The sequence below is a fragment of the Mixophyes fleayi genome, chromosome 5, assembly GCF_038048845.1.
Source record: "Mixophyes fleayi isolate aMixFle1 chromosome 5, aMixFle1.hap1, whole genome shotgun sequence".
In the NCBI taxonomy this organism is placed as follows: Eukaryota; Metazoa; Chordata; class Amphibia; order Anura; family Limnodynastidae; genus Mixophyes; species Mixophyes fleayi.
The window spans coordinates 45284092-45303591 of record NC_134406.1 but is presented as its reverse complement, the minus strand read 5'-3'; the positions used below and the strand labels follow the sequence as shown (position 1 = coordinate 45303591).

The following is a 19500-nucleotide window of genomic DNA, read 5'->3' as shown; positions in this document are numbered from 1 at the left end:
TATCTCAATGGGTGTCTGAGACGGGACCACCTCACAGCAGACAAGGCCTTGGCCCTGTGCACATGGAACACGCTGTCACTGAGGCCGGCCTATGAGGCTGGAGTGCAGTGTTATTTTGCCATAAAGAGGATCGGTATCCGACTTCAGGCGCCTGATCGTAGAGAGTGTTCTACAGATATAAGTTGGACCATAGGGTCATGTTACTGCCCCAGCGGGGGGGGGGGGGGGGGGGCTCAGTCACTCTTTAAGGGTTGCACTCCTTCAGTCTTATCAGGGTTGTGACATATCAACTGACTTGGCGGAACCAGGAATGCCAGAAGGCATTAAGTTATAGCCTTGGTTCATTGGGTAGACTTCTGTCGCAGCAGTCCTGGCGAGAAAGGAATCTCTCCACGCGGATCTTCAAACGCTGTGCCGGCAATGGATTACCTGATATACATCTCAGGGCATCTTGCCAAGGTCACCAGGACCCGGATTCTATTCAAGACCGAGGCTCCTACGGTGAGGTGGCCAGGAAACCTGTGGTTATCATGGTATCACAGGGCGCACAGTACTCTGTAGGGGGGTGTGAGCATTAGTCTATCTCGCAACAATTTTTTTTTTCCTGGTTCTCGATTTCCACAGATGACTGCATGGAGAGTCTTCGGCTCAGTTCCTGGAGTCAGCTTTCCCTCTCGGACTTGCTCTGTTCGTTGCACAGACCTGGGAATGTGCAAAAGGTGCAGACCTCTCCCTAGGGGTTCTGCACACAACTCCAAGGTTCCTTCTCCGGCACCTAGGGGTGGCGTAAGACATTAGGTATTCATTCCTTTCCACTTTTATTGAAACCTCGCATTCAGCTGAAGTATGGTTGCCACGTGGTAGTTTAGGACCTTGATGCAGGGTATAATGCCAGAGGCCCCTTGTGGCTATAACATAGTCTCCATTTTAGGCAATGTAAGGGCTGTTGCGTACAGTCCCTTCACTCAAAACCAAATACAGGTTAAAAAAACAAACAATTGGGCTGCATCTATCTTTAGAGTGCCTGTGGAGTCTGTTCTTTTCTTTATTCAGTCCCTTCACTCAGCCTACGATGCTTTTTAGGGTTAAAATTCAATCTGGAGTTTTTGGTTCTGGTCCTTCGGGAGCTGGCTGCCTCTTTGGACCTTATCTCAGTGGGTTTTCTTTAACATAGGGTTCATGCCTCCATCTCAGGTGGTGTGACAGTCCAACATTAGGAGGACTGGTTTCTGATCGTTTGGTTCCATATTTAGACCTGGAAAGGATGGCTGCTAAGCAGACCATTGCTATGAGCATTCCGTCCTCTCAGACAGGTCTTTTCTGTTAGGTCGGCCTGTGTCAAATTGTCTTGACGCCAATTCCACCCATTCTGTGGGGGTGATCTGAGCTGCACTTAATGGTGTTTTAGCGGATCAACTTGGCCGAGGAGTCACATAGTCCTCTGTCATTTCACATACGTAATCTAGTTACTGTTGGCTCTATAACCGCTGGTTTCTGGCCACAGTGTTGCGTGCCGACTTTAAGAGCGGTCTCTCACTTCGAAGGGCTGCTTTGGAACGTCCACATGGTAGCAGTGTCCCCCAAATTGGATGAAAGAGAAAAGAGGATTTTTATACTTGCGATAAATCCGTTTATCTGATTCCATCAGGGGGACACTGCGTTCCCTCCCTTCTGCTCTTCTGCTATTTGGTCTTGGGTGGTGGTTTCCCCTTCCTTGGGGCTTTTGTATTACACTGAGGCTAGGCGGGTTGCAGAGGGGAGGTGTTCTGTCAGCAAGTATTAAACAAATTAATTTAAGTGCCAACTCCCAGCTCTCTACATACAACCCATGGTAGCAGTGTCCCCCAGATGGAATCAGAGAAACGGATTTATCGCCAGTATAAAAATCTTCTTATTTCTACTACTATTTATTTGATTTGTTTTTGTTTACACACAAAAAAAAAAGTGCTGTGACATCAGATGCCAGTTTTGGGTGTGAAGTTTTGCAGCCTATATTGTCTTAGTGGTACAAATCCGCTTGTTTTCACCCTATTGGTTCTATGGACTGTTTTGGAACTGTGTCCCTTCTCCTCAGGTAACACAGGGGAATCCTTAACTTTTAATTTATTGGGTAATATAGGGCTTTTCCCTCCTGTTTTATGTTAGCCTGTTTAGTGCTGCGGAATTAGTGGCACTATATATAAAGCAGATGATGATGAGTTACCCTACCTGTAGCACTGAAAACCTGCTTGACTTTACAAGTAATGTTTTTTGTTTGCTGCAGTTTTCATCCATAAGCATATTTATTTCCCTTCATATGTTTGGACAGAGCCTCAATTCACTAAAATTGGCGCGCATTTTTTAGGAAAACACAAAACGCATTGGTGGCAACAAACCTTAATGAAACGGCATAATGAAGATACAATGTTTTTATAGAAAAAAAATATTTTATGAAACCCAAATTTTAGGTGATTCTAGGATTTATAAGGAGAGATAACCTAGTGACATGGCTAAATCCCTAGAGAGCATGTATTGTATACAGACATAGAAGTCAGTTGGCTGGATGCATTGAAAGGGCAGCTGTCCATGTACAAGGACTGGAAGCATTAGGAACAAGCTATTGAAAGGGTCAAGAAGACATCCTGCAGCCTTCACATTCCAATCTTTAATAGATTAATTTAATTTCCATTAGACGCTATGCAAGAAGTGCTTGTGTTAAATGAATTTGGTATTAATCTATGGTGAGTGGAAGGCTCTGACTAGTGTGGTCTCATCCCTATTAATGCTGGTTAATATTCAATTGTATCTCATTAACATTGTTTTGTCTCCTTGCTCACATTTTTAAAGGAGGAAGAATACTCGCAGTCGTACAAAAAGGAGGAAGCAAATGAAGAACAGTACATGGAAGATGCATCAGAGGATGCTGCAGAAGCACAAGCTCCTGCTAATGAATCTGAAGAGGTAATGAATGTTGCACTTCATAGAGCAGGCAGGTTTATTAAACCCTAAGTTGGCTCTTCATCAGCTGGGTAAAGTTAAAAGTAAATTGCTTGGCTTAGATGGAATTGTTTGTGTAGGTGAAGATCCACAAGCCACCGTGTGTTGCCTACTAGTTTAACTTGGGCAACTACTTTATTACAAAACTGACATTTTCATAAACAGTTTAACGCCCTATATAGTGAGACGTACTTTATTCAGACATTAATGGTGACCCCAAAATAAAGGTAAATTTTATATTCCATATTTGTTTAAAAAAATATAAAGAAAACTAGGCCGCTTGGGGCATTGTTTTTGTGACTGTTGCATCATTAAAATAGTTTGGTCCCACTATTTGTTCTGTATGTAAACTGAACAATTCCCTTTGGCAGAGTCTCAGCATTCGGCTACACTCACACCTCTGCCTATTGCATTCATTGCCAGGCTCTCACTGTAGCAGTGGCTCCAACACAGCAGCTCTAAGACTTTCAATATGTCCCTGTGTTGGATCTCCCCTGCTATGGAGTGAGACTAGCTGTAGAATGGAGATTAATGATTTCAAGTTTGCTAGAAAACGTTAACAGAAAATCGGATGCGATTTCAACAGTAAACTGGAAATTGGGCTGGACTAAGAATGGCATCTTCTTGATTAGACTTTTTTTATGTGAAATAAATAGTGCTGCCTACTTACAACTTACGTCAGTCCCATTTTATAACCCTCCAATTTCCTCCTCTTTTAAAAAAAAAGTTAAAGGTAAATAAGCCAATATTTATATAGTTTAACGTTAGCAGTTGATTGGAAAGAGAATTTTCCAATTAGTTTATACACGTCTGCTACAGTTTATCTGACAAGCATTCTGTAAAACTTTTGTATTTTTGTTTGTATGTAGGTTCGAGTTGAGTCACAAGAGTTACCTCCAGACTCTAAAGAGGAGTCTGATGAAGATGATGATGAAGATGAAGGAGGTGGTCGGATACGTTTCAAAACTGAACGTAAAGAAGGAACAATTATTCGGCTTTCTGACTCTACCCGAGAAAGGCGCAACATTCCTGAAACCTTAGGTAATTTCTTCTTAATTGCTTCATTTATTTTTTATTTTTTGAAAGCTGCGTGAAAATGTGAGTTTTTTTTTATAATAGCAGAATACAATAAATAATGGCTTAAATAACAAACTAGACCTAGTATCGCATCCAAAGTACAGGGTAATAAAATGATCAGTTTGTAACCACGGACTAGCATATTCACTCTTACTTATTCCATCCTCATTCCCCATCTGCTACAGGGTGTAATGATGGGGAATACCAGGAAGATATGTCTTGGCTACATGTTTATATATGTGAGAAGATTTGTGGGTAGGACACACAGCTGCACAGATTTGCCACCATCTTCTACTGCTGCGCACAAGCTATGTAGAGTCTTTTGAAACTGAACAGAAAATAGGATTAAAACTTTCTATGAAATTTGGGAAAGTTTCATTAAAACCATGCCAATACTCACAAAATTACAACTTCAGAAATGCTTCCAGTCAACTGGCTTGCATGAAACTAGTTTACTATTGGAGGACCCCCAATTCTATTGTGATAAGTAACAGGCCAAGATGAAAGCGACAGCACAGAATGTTTTCACCATGGTGTTTTCCCCAATGCTCCCTTAGAAGACCTCCTCCCGTTGACCCTTAGGTATTATTATGCTATTTATTTTTGTCTGGCTAATATTAAAGAAAGATGAAATGGACCAATTTTGTTTATTAGTTTTTATATGTAGAATATAATAACACCAGAAAACCCTTCCCTTTCTACTTTATCCATCTGTGGATCTTGTTTACTTTGATTTGCTTTCTGGAAACCTTCTAGGGTTTGCTCCAAAGGGGAAGTGGTGAGACCTACTGATTAAATTACTTGCCCTTCAATTGTTTTCATCTTAATTTGTACCCAGTATAACAGACACCATAGAATTAGCATTCCACCAGATTGTTGTGGATTACTGGAGAAGTTTTTGCATCATTACAGAGTACAAAAACACATTGGACTTTAATGAATACACTGCTGAAGGTAACTATGTAGAAAGAAAGGTGTTGTGCACAGCAACCAATCAAATTGTTTCAGTAGGTACTTGTAGAACAGTTTTCATGAATTAATCCAGAGTAAGCCACTATCTGATGCCATACAGTAGGTGAGCGAAGATTTGCTAACCCTTAAAAAAAATTTTTTTTTTTTAAATAAACAGAATGTGATTAAAGACTCAACATAACTTATACATTTGTAAGTCTTAATGAATACAGCATCACTGAACTATGTTTTTTGAAAACTCTGCTGGACTGAAATTGTGTAGAGAGAATTGCACTGAACATCAGCCATCCTATCCACCACCATTTTTCGCAGTGACGTCCTTTGAGATTCTCATGCCTGGTCCTGACCTTCCATCATATTTGTGATTGTGTTGTGCCTTAAATATGTTGCCAATGTGCTGCTTTTTTTTTAACAAATATATTGTGATGATCAGTCTTAACCCCTTATATCCTTAGAATCTGAAAACGGTTCTTTCTCCTTCATCCGCTCTGGGGGACACTGCTACCATGGGTTGTAATGAGGGCGCATGGAGATGGCACTTAAATGGTTAACTAAGTTTGCTGCTGACTCCTCCCCTCTAACCCCACAGACCTCAGTTTTGTTTAAGTGCCCAGGGTGTTGGGCTGTTTCAGTACTTGCTGCTAGATTAGATTTTTATTATTTTCTTAGTATTAGACATGTCAGTGAGGTTAGGAGTGGATTAGTGTTATGTTTTACACTGGTTCATTTAGTTTTTAAATGGAATATAGTTCCGTTTCTGTTTATTAAAAAAAGGAGCAAGAAGAACATAGGAAAGAATCAACCTGCAGGCAGTGACAGCCACTATGCGACTGTCACTGTATTCTCCCGATGGGTCCGACGCTGCCTTAGGCATATAACGCGGGGACTTCGTCCGAGGAGCGGCCATATTCAAGGAAATGCCAAGTTTCCCGCTGAGGCGGAGGGGGGACTTGGATTTCATCTGGCCACAATCTGAGTACAGATTAAAAGGCTGCAACGCAAAAGAAACAAAGACGGGCTAAAATAAGCAAAAGCCTCCAGTGAGCGGGGAGTTTAATGCTCCCCAAAGCAAAAGCCTCCAGTGCAGGGAGTGTAACAGCGACAACCCCCATTGATTGATGCACTCCAAAGGTGGGAATTTTCAACTAGAGTTTACCTGAGACGGACTCCTGATTGAAATAATGGAGAATCCATCTGCTGCTGGCTTCCCATTCTTGAAGAAACAATTGCACCAAGTACCCCAGTGGGGGAAATTTTTCATATGTCAGCAGAGTTATAAGTATATGTTTATGTATAAATATGTGTTTACAAAGGGCATATAGGGTTATAACTAGACTCTATCTGCACTTAGGTGGATTTTCACAATATCTTCCACTTTTACATTATTATTTCCACAGATATTTATATTTCTGTTTTGAGGCTATTAGCCAGAGTCAGAACTAGTAATTTTTTTGCTCTATTTTTCTCTGTGAAAGTTGACTAATCTGTATTTCTTAAAAAATAAAAAAAAAAGGTCTGATAAGAACAAGAATTCTTGTGCAGAGTTTTTTTTATACCTGTTTAAATTCATTTTATTATCCAGAGATTAAGTATGTTCTTTGAAGCCAATTCACGGAACTGGACAGTAGACAATTGAAGAAACTCCTGAGCAGTTTTACCTCACAAACACTGCTACTGATCAGCAATATATACTGTGTGTGACTGACAGGCTGCTCTCTATCTGCGGGTACTCTACCCTAAGTTCTGGAGGGATGAGTGCCTTACATCAGTTTTGCCTTACACATATCTATACAAATAGATATCTGTAGAATATTTACTGATTCCTTCACATAGTTATCAACTTACTGTTGAGATTCTTCTATTGTGAGGATTATTTTGTTATATATTAACACAAGATTGTGTTGGGGAGTACAACTCTGGGTTTATCCCTGTAGAGTTAGGAGATATGTATGTGTATTTATATAAACTCATAATGTTATGTATACGCACTTAACTGAAACTTTTTCTATGTTTGGTCCAGAACTGGACAGTATGGTTAGCCAAGCAACCATAAAAGTACTTTTCTGCGGGTGAATGTCCCTAAGCCACGAACTCTCTGTTTTGGGTCTTTTTGTAAATCTTTTCTTGCCATAAAGTTTAGCCTGCCAATAAAGGTAGACTCCTTGCAACACGAGGACAGTCGCAAACTGGTAGAGATGCTTACTCCAAAAGATGTCCAAATCAGATCTCACTGACAGAGAGGAAAGAATAGGGTGCCCGAATAGAGAGTGACAAGCGGTCTCTCCAGACCGCTGTCACTCTTGGAGCCTCCCCGATAACCGGAGCTGCCACTGCAGGCATAGAGTGACGGTCATCGGAGATTACACATGCCGGCGGCCATCTTGGATCCGCGAAGGAGTGAGGAGAAGGGGGCCGTACCAAGATCCCCCTCATACGTAGGAGGGGGCATCGGGGTGCAAACCGCTGCGGAGACCTCAACTCTTGAGGTCTCCACTACTCTGCCACATACCATTTTTTCTATCAAAAAAACAGAGAAAAGCTGTAAAGAGAGACAGCATTATAGGAGGGGGGGAGCTAAGACATAGAGCTCCCCTGCCCTCCAAAGAAAAGTGGACTAGCCCGGTCTTTTGGCGCCAAGGAGAAGTCCGGGAAAAGGACACAGATCAGAGGGAGCAGGCACCAGGACACTGCTGTTGGACTTCTCCCCTGTTTGGCCTGTGGGCTAAGTATGATTTATTTAAACAATATTACTGTATTTGCTCTGACTGCAAAGGGGCTAGTAGGGGTTATATTGTAGTTCTCCTACTTGCCTAAAATATTATATTGTTGTTTAACAAAACACAAGTACAACTTTTATGTCAGATTAGTTGATTACTTGTTTTTTACCACTATTCTCTCTACAGTCTCTCTCTCTCAGCTAAAGCTAACAATTTAAGCCTGTGTTTGGTGTGCCTTCCTTTGTAAAAAAAAAAAAAAAAAAGACAGATAAAGGAAAGGGCCCTATGGCAAAGTATTTTACATGTTCAAGATGTAATGTAAAATTACCATGTGGGCAGAGAGACCCGTTGGCGCTCTGCTCTGTCTGCGAACAGGGGTCCCCCCTGCGCAAACCCAGCATATTCCAGCCCCACTGACGGAGGAACCGGCCTGGTTGGCCTCCCTGACACAGTCGGTCTCCTCTTTAGCATAGATGATCTCACAATCTACTCAGTTGCTATCTAGTGTGGCAGCCTCTGCGGCTAATAATGCTAGTACACAGAATTTACCTCAGCTCAGTTTAACGGCATGGCTGTTGAAGCCAGCCTCTGGAGAGATAGGGGTTTTTCCCCCAGTGTAGTGAACACTATGCTGCAGGCTCGAAAACCGGTTTCGGCTCGCATCTATCATCGTATTTGGCGAGCCTATATTAGATGGTGCGAAAATAAGTCCTGTCACACGTCTTCTTTTCGCCTCCCTCGCTTATTGGCCTTTCTTCAGGATGGGCTGGAAGCAGGGCTCCGTTTAGGTTCATTAAGAGTTCAGGTTTCAGCGCTTTCAGTTTTCTTTCACCTGAAGTTAGCGGACTTGCCAGACGTCAGGACTTTTCTTCAGGGAGTCTTACATATTCAGTCTCCTTACGTTCCGCCCACAGCACCATGGGATCTTAACCTGGTACTGGATATGCTTAAAGGGCCTCCTTTTGAGCCATTACCTACGGCAGATTTTAGGTGTCTTACCTGGAAGGTCGTCTTTCTTTTAGCTATTGCATCTGCACGTAGGGTTTCTGAATTAGGAGCTCTGTCTTGCCGGGAACCTTATCTGGTTTTCCACGAGGACAGAGCGGTGTTAAGAACCCTTCCTTCCTTTGTTCCAAAAGTAGTTTCGGCTTTTCATCTGAACCAGGAAATTGTAGTTCCGGTCTTTTCATCTACTTCCCATTCGGATCAACAGTCTATGGAAAAGTTAGATGTGGTTAGGGCTCTCCGCATTTATGTCAATAGAACTTCTCAGATTAGACGTACAGATTCTCTGTTTGTTCTTTATGATTCTAATGAGAGGCTGGCCAGCCTCAAAACAGTCCATTGCAATATGGATTACGGCAACCATTAAGCAAGCTTACATAAAGGCTAACCGTCCTGTGCTAGAAAGACTTACGGCCCATTCCACCAGATCGGTAGGGGCGTCATGGGCAGCGAGAAATGGGGCTTCTGCAGACCAGCTTTGCAGGGCAGCCACCTGGTCCTCTGTCCACACCTTTTCAAAATTTTATCAGTTTAATGTATTTGCTGCTGCGGATGCAAATTTCGCTCGTAGTGCTCTACGAGCGGGGCTTTCAGAGCGGTCCCACCCTTAGGGGGCTGCTTTAGAACGTCCCCATGGTAAGCAGTGTCCCCCAGACTGGATGAAAGAGAAAAGAGGATTTATGTACTTACGTTAAATCCGTTTCTCTGATTCCGTCTGGGGGACACTGCGATCCCTCCCTTCTGCTTTTCCTCTGTATGCTCTTGGTTGATTGACCTTTCTCCTTGGGGCTTTTTAATTAACTGACAGGAAGAGGCAGGGGGATTGTAGAGGGGAGGGGTCTGTCAGCAGTGCTAAAGTAACTAGCTAGGTGCCAACTCCCGTGCTCCCCTCCACAACCCATGGTAAGCAGTGTCCCCCAGACGGAATCAGAGAAACGGATTTAACATAAGTACATAAATCCTCTTTTTTCATCTGGAGACCCAATGAATCAGACTCTCCAGGGATACTCGTCAACCTCTCAAATGGTGGCTAGTTCAACAGCTTCTGTTGAGGGGCCGATCTCTTATCCTGTGGTCTTTTATTCTGGTGACCACAGATGCCAGTCTGAAGGGCTGGAGAGCTGTTGCTCTCCATCTTCGTCTCCAGGGTCTTTGGACAGACAGGAAGGTCCTTTGACCCATAGATGTTTATATAGATATATGGCCATTTATATTGCCACGCAGCTGGTACCATATATAATGTGGGATATACCAAGTGCAGGCTTGGTTTTTTTTTTGTTTGTTTTTTTTTTAATGGGGAAAATGTTATCTTTCGAAGTGGTGCAGTTTCCACGCTTTTATTCCCGGACTTTCCAGAATGAAATTCTGACCGGGTGGTTAAGGTCCAACCCTTATTTCACAACACAGTTTGACACGAATTGTCGTTACAGACCTGTATGTCCCTTTTTATGGCGACTGAAAAAGTGAAATCTCAACAAGGGCTCTCCCTTCTCCACAGATGCCAGCCTACTTTGTTGTGGAACAGTGACTGAACCTCTCACTACAGGAACTTAGGGAGGCAAATTTTTCCCATAAATGTTCTCTAGTGGTGTCTACTACAAGCTCAGCCAATACTAAGGCGCAAATATTTTAGCGTCCCATAAGTCAGCACCACGGCTGTAGCATACAAAAATCATCAGGGGGCACTATAAGCCCCCTGATTGTCAGGAACAGTCTTGGGTTCCAGCAAAGTGGTCTGCAACCATTACTAATGGTTTATGGCCTTCCGTTTTCGCTGTCCTTGCTGTGTCTTTATGAAATAAGTAAAACATTCCGATTGCTCTGCACACTATTATGTTTCCTATAGAGAAGCTTAGGCTTGGGTGCAGGCTGCACTCAAGGTATGTGCTGGAGTTTACTTTTTTTTTTAATGCCTCTTTGCTCATAATTTGAGGGAGCAAGTCAGCAAGTGCTGGACAGGTAGAAATTATGATGATTCATTTACTACCGTTCTGTGATGTGCACCATGATTTAGGCACATTTAAAAAAAAATATATTTATAATAGCTCTGTCTTTTTTCATTTGTATTATTTTTTTTTATACAATTGACAGGTGAGAATATCCTTATGACATCACTAAAAAACTGTAACCCTGTGTTCAGTGTGTTGAATACAGGTTAGCCAGGGTCTGTGTGTGTGTACCTAAAATACATATATATATTATGGTATGATTATAATATCTGTGTGTAAGTAAAATATCACTAAACTCCCACCGGTCGGCTACCTCTCTTTCTCATCCCTTCTTCCCTTCTCCCCCTTCCACCCGTCTCTCCGTCTCATCCATGTGTCTGTCTGTCTTCCCCTCCCTTTAGATTGTTCGCTCCTTTGAGCAGGGCTCTCCTACCTTCTGTTTCCATCACTTTCCATCACTTTTAACTGCACTCTCCAGCTACTCAGCTCACCTCCTCTCAGTCCCTCTGCCCTCTGTCTCCTCCCGCTTCTCTCCGCTCCCCTCAGTGACTCTCAACCTGTCATCCGTGCCCACCCTCTTGGGCCATAGTTACCTGCCTGTACTCGCTTTTCCCCTCCCTCCCTCTTTCATACTGTGCCTGAGACCCCAGAGTTATAGTGCTTACTGTTACTTGTACTGTGCTGTTTCACCTTGTACTGTGCCATTGTTTGTCCTTGTACGGCGCTACGGATACTTTGTGGCGCCCTATAAATAAAAAATAATAATAATAATAAATAATCAGAATTATATGCATGGAAAATATTTCCGAAGGCTGTGATAAGGGGGGTACAATTTTTTAAATTAGGCTCCTTGTCTGTAATCCCATGGAAGGAACCTGCAGCCTGACTTAAGTCACCTTTCACAGAAAGTGTGACAATAGAAAATAATAGCTTGCCCTCAGCTGCACAGCATATGTAAATATAATGTCAAAAGTCTCAAGTTCTGTCAATGTATGGGAACTTTAATGTCTATATTTGATTTTATTAGTAGCTTTTTTTTATATCAAGCAATTTGTAGTTTAATTGTAGTGGTCCTTTAAAGAAATTCCACCCCTATGTAAAATAGATCCTTTACAATTGTCGGAAAAATGACAGTACAATTTGGAGTGTCATAATTTCTTTGTGCTTTTCCCGATAAAACGTTTCTTATCCACTCAACTGAGAAATCTTACTCATGTAAGTTAATGGTGGTCCTTCTACAACTTTATATAGATTGTAAATGTTTATCTCCGTCTCTTGGAGCTGATCATTACATTTTATACTTGATTTGAATATTGTTTATTTTTGGTGAAAGGGGATGTTTTAATTACAGTAACCTTTAGTCTGATTATCTGCGTATTGATAAACATTTTTTATTTTAGAAAGTGACCTAATTGACTTCATTGAGCCTCTACTTTCAATTTTCAGTAATTTAAAGAAACACTTAAAGAATGAATTAACATTTCAGTTGAAGTAAGAAACATAATTTTCATCCTGTCACATACTGGTGACCTTTTGTGACAGCTTGTCTCTATTGGAGGGAAGTATTTTTATGTGCTGATTAAAGATGTCACTTGAAACCATTTTATTACTAGGGATGGTGAAATTAATCTTGACACTTAGAGCCAGATGAAAAATAATTGCTGATTCACAGTATTAACTGTGAATGAGAGTCCACTGCATCCAAAAGCAGGAGTGCTGGGAGGTGTGCTGAGGAGGTAAAGAGCACATTTCTCATGTTTATATATTTGACTTCATAAACCTTTTCTCTTCTGTGATATGTGCTCTTAGGACCTCCTAAATCTAAGACATTCACAGCTATTTATACCAACAGCCTTCTCTATATTTTATTTTTTGTTTGTATAATATTTTTCCCTATCTAACAGCTGTAAAATAAAGAGCTGTTTCACTATGATACTAAAAGAAACATCTATGTCCTGGGGGGAGGGATTTTTCTTGGGTAGATTTTGAAATTAAAAAGTAATTAATGGAGAAACCATGAAATTATATCTGGTCTTAGAAGGGTAAACCCCCCCCCCCCCCCTTCGGTCTTTGAACGTTTTAAGTTCTCTTAATTGACCCATGCCTTAATCAGTCAATTTATTTATTTACTACAGAGCTTTCTGCAGAAGCCAAGGCAACCCTAATGGAGTTTGAGGAAATGGAACGCCAGCGCAAGCAAGGACGCTATGGTTCGGGAAGAGGCGGCAGGAGAGGAGGCGGCAATTACCAAATGCCTGGTGGAATGAGAGGTCCAAGGAATGACTATAATGACAGAAGGAACCTGAGAAATCGTGCTGCCCAAGGGGTACCTATTCGTTTATTAATGGTCTCTGAAGTGCCAGCTCCCATAGTGCAATGCAGGTTTAGCAGAAGCTTCATACAGGACATGACAAATATTTTTGATTCTTTTCCATTTGCCAAACAGAGAGAGAGGATAGAATTGGAAACCCTACTCAGGACAGTCTTAAAAAAGTTTACACGTCAATTAGGCATTTTCTATCGCATCTAATTAAAACCTAAATATTATGCTTGGTATTTTGTTTTTTAAAACGTGCCTTATGTATATCCTACCACTACTCGTTAGCAGCCGGTTCAGTAATCAATGTAAGAATGCTTGTCACTTGTGCTTGTCACTGTTAAGATTTGTGGATAGATGTGTGTAGATTATTGCACTATTGGTTTGCACATGTATTCAAATCCTATGTGTCAGGTTTTTATGCAAGCGAAAGGTTCCTTTTGATATCTCTATTTAAGTATCTTTGTCAACTTTGCTGTTGCAGTTTTACTTTGGATGCACTTTGTGACTACAGTCAGTTATGTAAAAGATAAATGATGAAAATTTCAACTGATCTTTCATGTGGTTTCTAGGAGTGCAGCATAATTGTTTTGCCTTTTAGTGTGATTCTAAAGATATATAGAAAGCAATTGACCATCTATAGACATCACAAATGATCCTAAACTTTAAAAACTACAACTTGAGATCTGTTCACCTAAAAAAAAAATCCACTTTTATGCCAGGTCTTCACTTTTCCTTTTTTCATTCATTAAGGCAAGAGATTACGTTAAGAATCCCCAATATGCTTTAAAGATATAAGCTTTGTTATTAGCTGAATTTCAATTTTTGTTTGTTTCCAGCAGCCTATTCAAAGTCTGTTTCTGCAGCAGCATATACAGCCACTCCTTCCAATGCCACGGTCCCGTAATCCTTCATCTGATGGGTTACCCTCACCACAGCAACAAGAAAAGTCAAGAATGGGGACTGGCAGAATGGTAACGCCGCCAAAACAACAATCTAAGAACATCCATATTAATCCCCATTTCAAAGGGAATGTAGCGCCTGTCCAAGGTCAGGTTTATTTCCATTTGTGCTTTGCTTTAGCATTAAAAGGGTTTATATGTATTGTGGATTGTTCTTTCTCTCTTGGTCACCACTATATTTAACACAATCGGTAAGCGCCTGTAGGTTTCATCCCCCATGTTAGGCGCACTCAGTACAGTGCACCGATCATTGAACCGCGATACCTTACTCAGAACTGGGCCTAAGAAGGGGAGGGGCCTAATTACTGTCAGAGTTTGAATCTCCTGCTCTGCAAGCTTTTTCCCCTCACAGGAAAGCCCACCTTTTGCTGACAACACAGAACCACAGTGACAACGTCACTCTTTTCTATTGCTCAAGGAAAGTCATTGAGTGCATTTGGTGTTTTTATTAATTTCTGTGATATTTTGTCTGCGTTGTAGTTCACTCTTCTTACTTGTTTGTGTTCTACACCGCTCCACTTTAGGCTCTCCATTTTCTGTAATGTCAGACAAAAGAAATAATACCAGGGCCGCTGCTAGTGGGGTGATATTTTCTTGTGAAGCCGAAGCCCGTTCGTGAGCAGGTGGTAATATCAACCTGAAAGACCGACCCTGGGCTAAAACTGTAGCCAAATGCTTTGCTGAGCTGGCTCAGCTGGTGGATTGCTCTAGGGTGTGGAGTGAGGATTATATTCCCGCAATCTCCCCACTCGTTTGTTTTGGTACATATACCAGGTCGGTGGGTACCCATTTTATTTTTCTCTCTCTCCCTCTTTATTTGACTATCGTGCTATCCCCTGTTCTGAGACTGGGTTAAAAAAATAACTTGCCCCAGGCTAGGTGATATTAAGGGGGAGGAGCTTAGACTTCAGTGACACACACACATATATATATATATATATATATATATATATATATAGGAAACACAGTGCCACATAGTGTATTACCACAATATTAATATGTAATATAGTGAGAGAAGATAAGGTGTGATAAGTCAGATGCACACTCAAGAATTGTAACAACTTTCCAATATGAAGGATGGAACCGAAAAGGTGATTAGAGATACACACACGTGACAGCACACTGTATCCAATGCCACAGATAAAATCACCAATAACCATATATCTGCGTACCAGATGGTAGAACTAGAAGGTGTAAGTATCAGTTGAAATGATGTCTCCAAAGCTGTACAGATGTTACCAGTAACGTCACTCATCCAAATGAATAATCTCGTTAGGACTGGAACCTCAGCATCATAGGAGCAATAAAAAACTCATATAGTGTAATATTGTAAAAATCAGATTTTACTAATAAACAGTAAGTATCACACTTACATAAAAACACAAGGTAAAAAGCATATAATGGTATCTTTTGGTACTCATCTGGGATGCATTCAGAGATATATAGATAGATATCAATCAATTTATAGATGAATCCCTGCACTCACCTTTACACCCCATTTCTCCAAATGGTCCTCGAGAGAAGGATTTAAAAGGAGCACAAAATACTCTCCCTCTCCCCCTCTCTTAATTTACTCAATCTGTGTTTTAAATGTGATTTAAAAGAAAATATTAATGCTGGTAATGAAACTGACCAAGTAATTTATCAGTCTAGCCCTCTGAGCCAATTTAATTGGGTCAGTATAAATTTCACAGTTAACTGATCATTGTGTGCATTTAAAATAAGGAAAGGAAAAAAAACTTGATGTTCTTTTCATTACAGTGCCTCTGCTGCCAGTCCCAAACCAGCCTCGCCAAGCAATGGGCCCACCAAGGTATCCGGTGAGTATCAGCTGCTATTATAAGATATGGAGTAACATGCATACAGGCCAAAAACTATGAAGTAGTTCCTTAGTCCCTACTGTATCCTATCTTAGTGCAGTTTTTTCCATCTTTTGGTCATAGACTGTATGTACCTTTTTTTTTATTTTGCTTTTTTTTTTGTTTTTTAAATGGACATTATTTTCCTTTCTCAGTGGAATAACCTTCTCATGTGTTCACTGAAAACTCTCCTAGTCAACTTCCCAAAAATACCCCTTTTATTCTACACTCTTACCAACCTTGTACAGTGTTTAAGCAAAAACTTACATTGATTATTTACTTAAATACCCTGGAACTACCATTGCTCTCTGACTGAATCATATTGCCCCACTAAGCACTTTTTCCCATTGCAATCGGCTGGAACAAAATGCAGTCTGTTTTGTTTAACCTCCTTCATTAAACTCCTATTTTCCTATACATTGTAAGCAGGGCCCTCTTCCTGCACTGCAGAGTATGCGGATACTATATAAATAAATGTTGAATAATGTAAGGTTAATTGTATTAGCTATTTAAATTTACTCTTCTGATATTTGCTTTGTTTGCATAATACTTTTTAAACTGCTATTTTTCTATGATGATGAATGTGTACCTGCTCTCATCTTTCCTTAAACTCATTAAAACCCCATTACGAATAGACCAGTACTGTTCCTAACCTATCGCCATCAGGTTAGAACTGGAACATGTCCACAAAAGCTTGTAATTACTGTGCTTACTGATTTGCTGTCTGCACAGGCATTGAGCATTAGCTTACAAAGATGACTGATTTTCTATTTGAGCCCTGGTCCATTGGTGATATGAAAATTGTATAAACCACACACAGAACTATCTCTGGCAATAAAGGATCAATTGCATGATCCATGCAAAAGTGGTTGAGTAGTTTTCCTGTATGCTTGTCCTGTGTTTTCCATCAGCTTGTTATTGACTTGCAATTTACAACAGTAGTCATTTTATCTCCCACATCTAAAGGCCTCAGTGTAATCTGGCTGCTAGGCCCCCAATTCTCTTCAGTTTGCCCCTTCACATGTGTAGCCAAGTTGGAAACTGATCCTGCCTCTCAGCACTAGGTCCAGATTGGGCTGTGTGTGAATTACTTTACTACAAATCTACCCCACGTGGGCCTATGGTATTAGTTTTCTATTTGTCACCTTTTACCTGGCCAGGAAAAGTCTTGTGTCCAGGGTAGTCTAGGTCAGAATGATTTTAAAATAGCTTTCATTCACATCATAATGGACTATGCCCATGCTGAAGTCACCCTATGGGATGAGTGAAAGTAAACACCTGACAATGATTTGTGTATGGCAAGTCTGCTGGGACACTAGAGCTGCCTTTTTAATTTTGATAGGCTTGTTATTTCCCTGCCATGCTTAATCAGTAAATGTGTTAATTATTTCCCTCTGATTCCTTTTTGCAGGCAGTATTTCTAAATAACTGTTTCATTTTGCATTGAATGAAAATTGTTGTTTGCAATTGGCTTTCTTTGTTTTGGAATAAGCGAAATGTTAGTATTCTCTGCATTCTGCTTAGAGATGTTATGAATTTTAAAGCAGTGCAAAATATCAATAGAAGATAATGGGTTCTAAAATTGCAGCTTTCACCATGAATGTTAAACTGGTTTTAGGTAAAACACTGCTGGGCACCTACTACAGGCTGACTGTGGCCCAATAAGTACTTTGCCTGGCCCTCCGGTCTCTGTAGACTGTTATACTACTAGGTCATTGATCATGAAAGATGTACAGAATTGTACAGAACTTTCACCACACATTATACCCATATGAAGAATGTAATCCTAAGTGGGTTTTAAAATCGATTTATAAGTGGGGCACATAAAGTCCTTCATGCTAGTGTGTATTCTTGACACCATTACCAGTCCAGTAAGATTACTTGGAAGAAGATTTGAATATGTCCCTGGCTTGTCACATTGAACTCAGGCCATGGTATCAGGTGGCAGGGAGTGACATTTCCTGCTGGATGCTTTACATGGCATTTCATGGAAATTATGCCTGAATGAAACTGCTGTCTCAATTTGAATATCTGTGTGCATTGATAAAGGACCTTGCAGATGCATAACCTTTCTATTGGATTCAGAATCAAGTTTTACTTATGGGCACCTACTGTTTCACAAGCACTGTAGGGCTTAATAATAATGCCAGTTGAAGAAGTAAGGGAACGTTGCGTATTTTGTCATATTAATGTACAAGTAGTAGTGAGCAGATGCAACTTGAGATTCCTCCAGCTGTCAAATCTAGTCAAGCTAGTACAGAGGGGATGCAGTTTAAAATGCAGCTTACATAATATTGAACATCCTCCATTTGCTAGTGGGTCTCTGATTAATTACAATTACCATACATTATCATACCATCACATTTAATCATATCAATGAATTCCCTTCTGCTGTTGGCTCATCTTAATATGACTGCTTTCACCATGCTATTTAGAGCAAGCTTAACTGTCCTTCGATTAAGAAATGGAATACTTGTGAGTTTCCTGATACGTAGATGTCAAATGCTTATGTATGTTAGATGCATTCATTTTTAATGGCATGGTCTTTGTAAGATGCCCCTGTGTTTCCCACCATGCTTGACAAGTCTACTAGAGCAGTCCTTAATCAAATGATGCTTTGCCACATTGTTGTGATGTGAGAACGATGACTTATTCAAGCTGATGCTTAGTATGCGAAACATGCGTGATTTTGTTTTGTTTCTATTGCACACTTTAAGTAGTATTTGCTAATATTATTCTTTTGGAGATGTGCGGCTCTACAGGAGCCATGCACCACAGTTTGTCTAATCGCCATTACACTATTTACTTAGTACGTTTCAGACTAAAGTTTCTCAGTTCGTATTTGTTCTACTGTCCATTCGCATCCCATTGGAAGAATAAGCTGTTCACAATGAATGAACTTACTGTAGTTATTTACAGCTTTATTTAAGGGTGATTTTTTTCAAAAACTATAAATCGCAAATCTCAATTTAAAAAGGAATGCTATTTATGACAGTAATACTGGTGCATGCTGTACCAAAATACAATAAAGGAAATTGACAACATGGGCAAGGTTCCTAGGACATTGTAACGTTGAATGCATTGGCAATTCACACATTTTGCCATGGGCGCTTGACAGACATGTGACGTGTCACCGATACTAAATTGATTTTATTGAGCTGGGGAGCAAATAATATGAGGGCCTCACTGTTGTCCCCAGCACCTCTTTCCTGGGTACTCAACTGGTGGTTTTTACTTGCCACCCGGCTCTTTGAGCCCAACAGAGTCCTATTATAATAGAATAAACCATTGTTTCTCCCATTTGAATATGCACTATGTGAGCACTACAGCCAGCAGTGTTAGACTGGTGGCCTGGCAGGTGTGGGCAATAACCAGCAACACTTCAATATTCTTACTAACTTCTTAACTCTGCCAGCCAGATGGTATTTTCTGGGGAGAACACTGGGTTCTGATGAATCTCCCCAGGACATGAACACAATTAAATCTAGAGTTATCTGAATCTCATGGCAACTTACACTAAAGCTAGGTACCGTATATACTCGTGTATAAGCCGAGTTTTTCAGCACATTTTTTGTGCTGAAAAAAGCCCCCCTCGGCTTATACTCGAGTCCCACTTACCTGGTCTCCGTTTTCCAATCTCCCCCACTCATCTGCAGGCATCTGCAG

At 40.7% G+C, this 19500-nt stretch overlaps 1 protein-coding gene across 4 annotated transcripts in view; it reads left to right on the top strand.

Annotated features, from left to right (window-relative positions):
• RBM33 (RNA binding motif protein 33) overlaps positions 1 to 19500 on the top strand; it is a 90060-nt gene that overhangs the window by 24960 nt on the left and 45600 nt on the right. For 3 of the 4 annotated variants that reach the window (XM_075212124.1, XM_075212128.1, XM_075212127.1), the window contains exons 6-10: positions 2827 to 2940; positions 3846 to 4017; positions 12832 to 13022; positions 13853 to 14063; positions 15737 to 15795. In XM_075212124.1, coding sequence (XP_075068225.1) covers positions 2827 to 2940; positions 3846 to 4017; positions 12832 to 13022; positions 13853 to 14063; positions 15737 to 15795 — 747 coding nt within the window. The remainder of the gene's footprint in view (positions 1 to 2826; positions 2941 to 3845; positions 4018 to 12831; positions 13023 to 13852; positions 14064 to 15736; positions 15796 to 19500) is intronic. The other variant, XM_075212125.1, reaches the window with a different exon arrangement.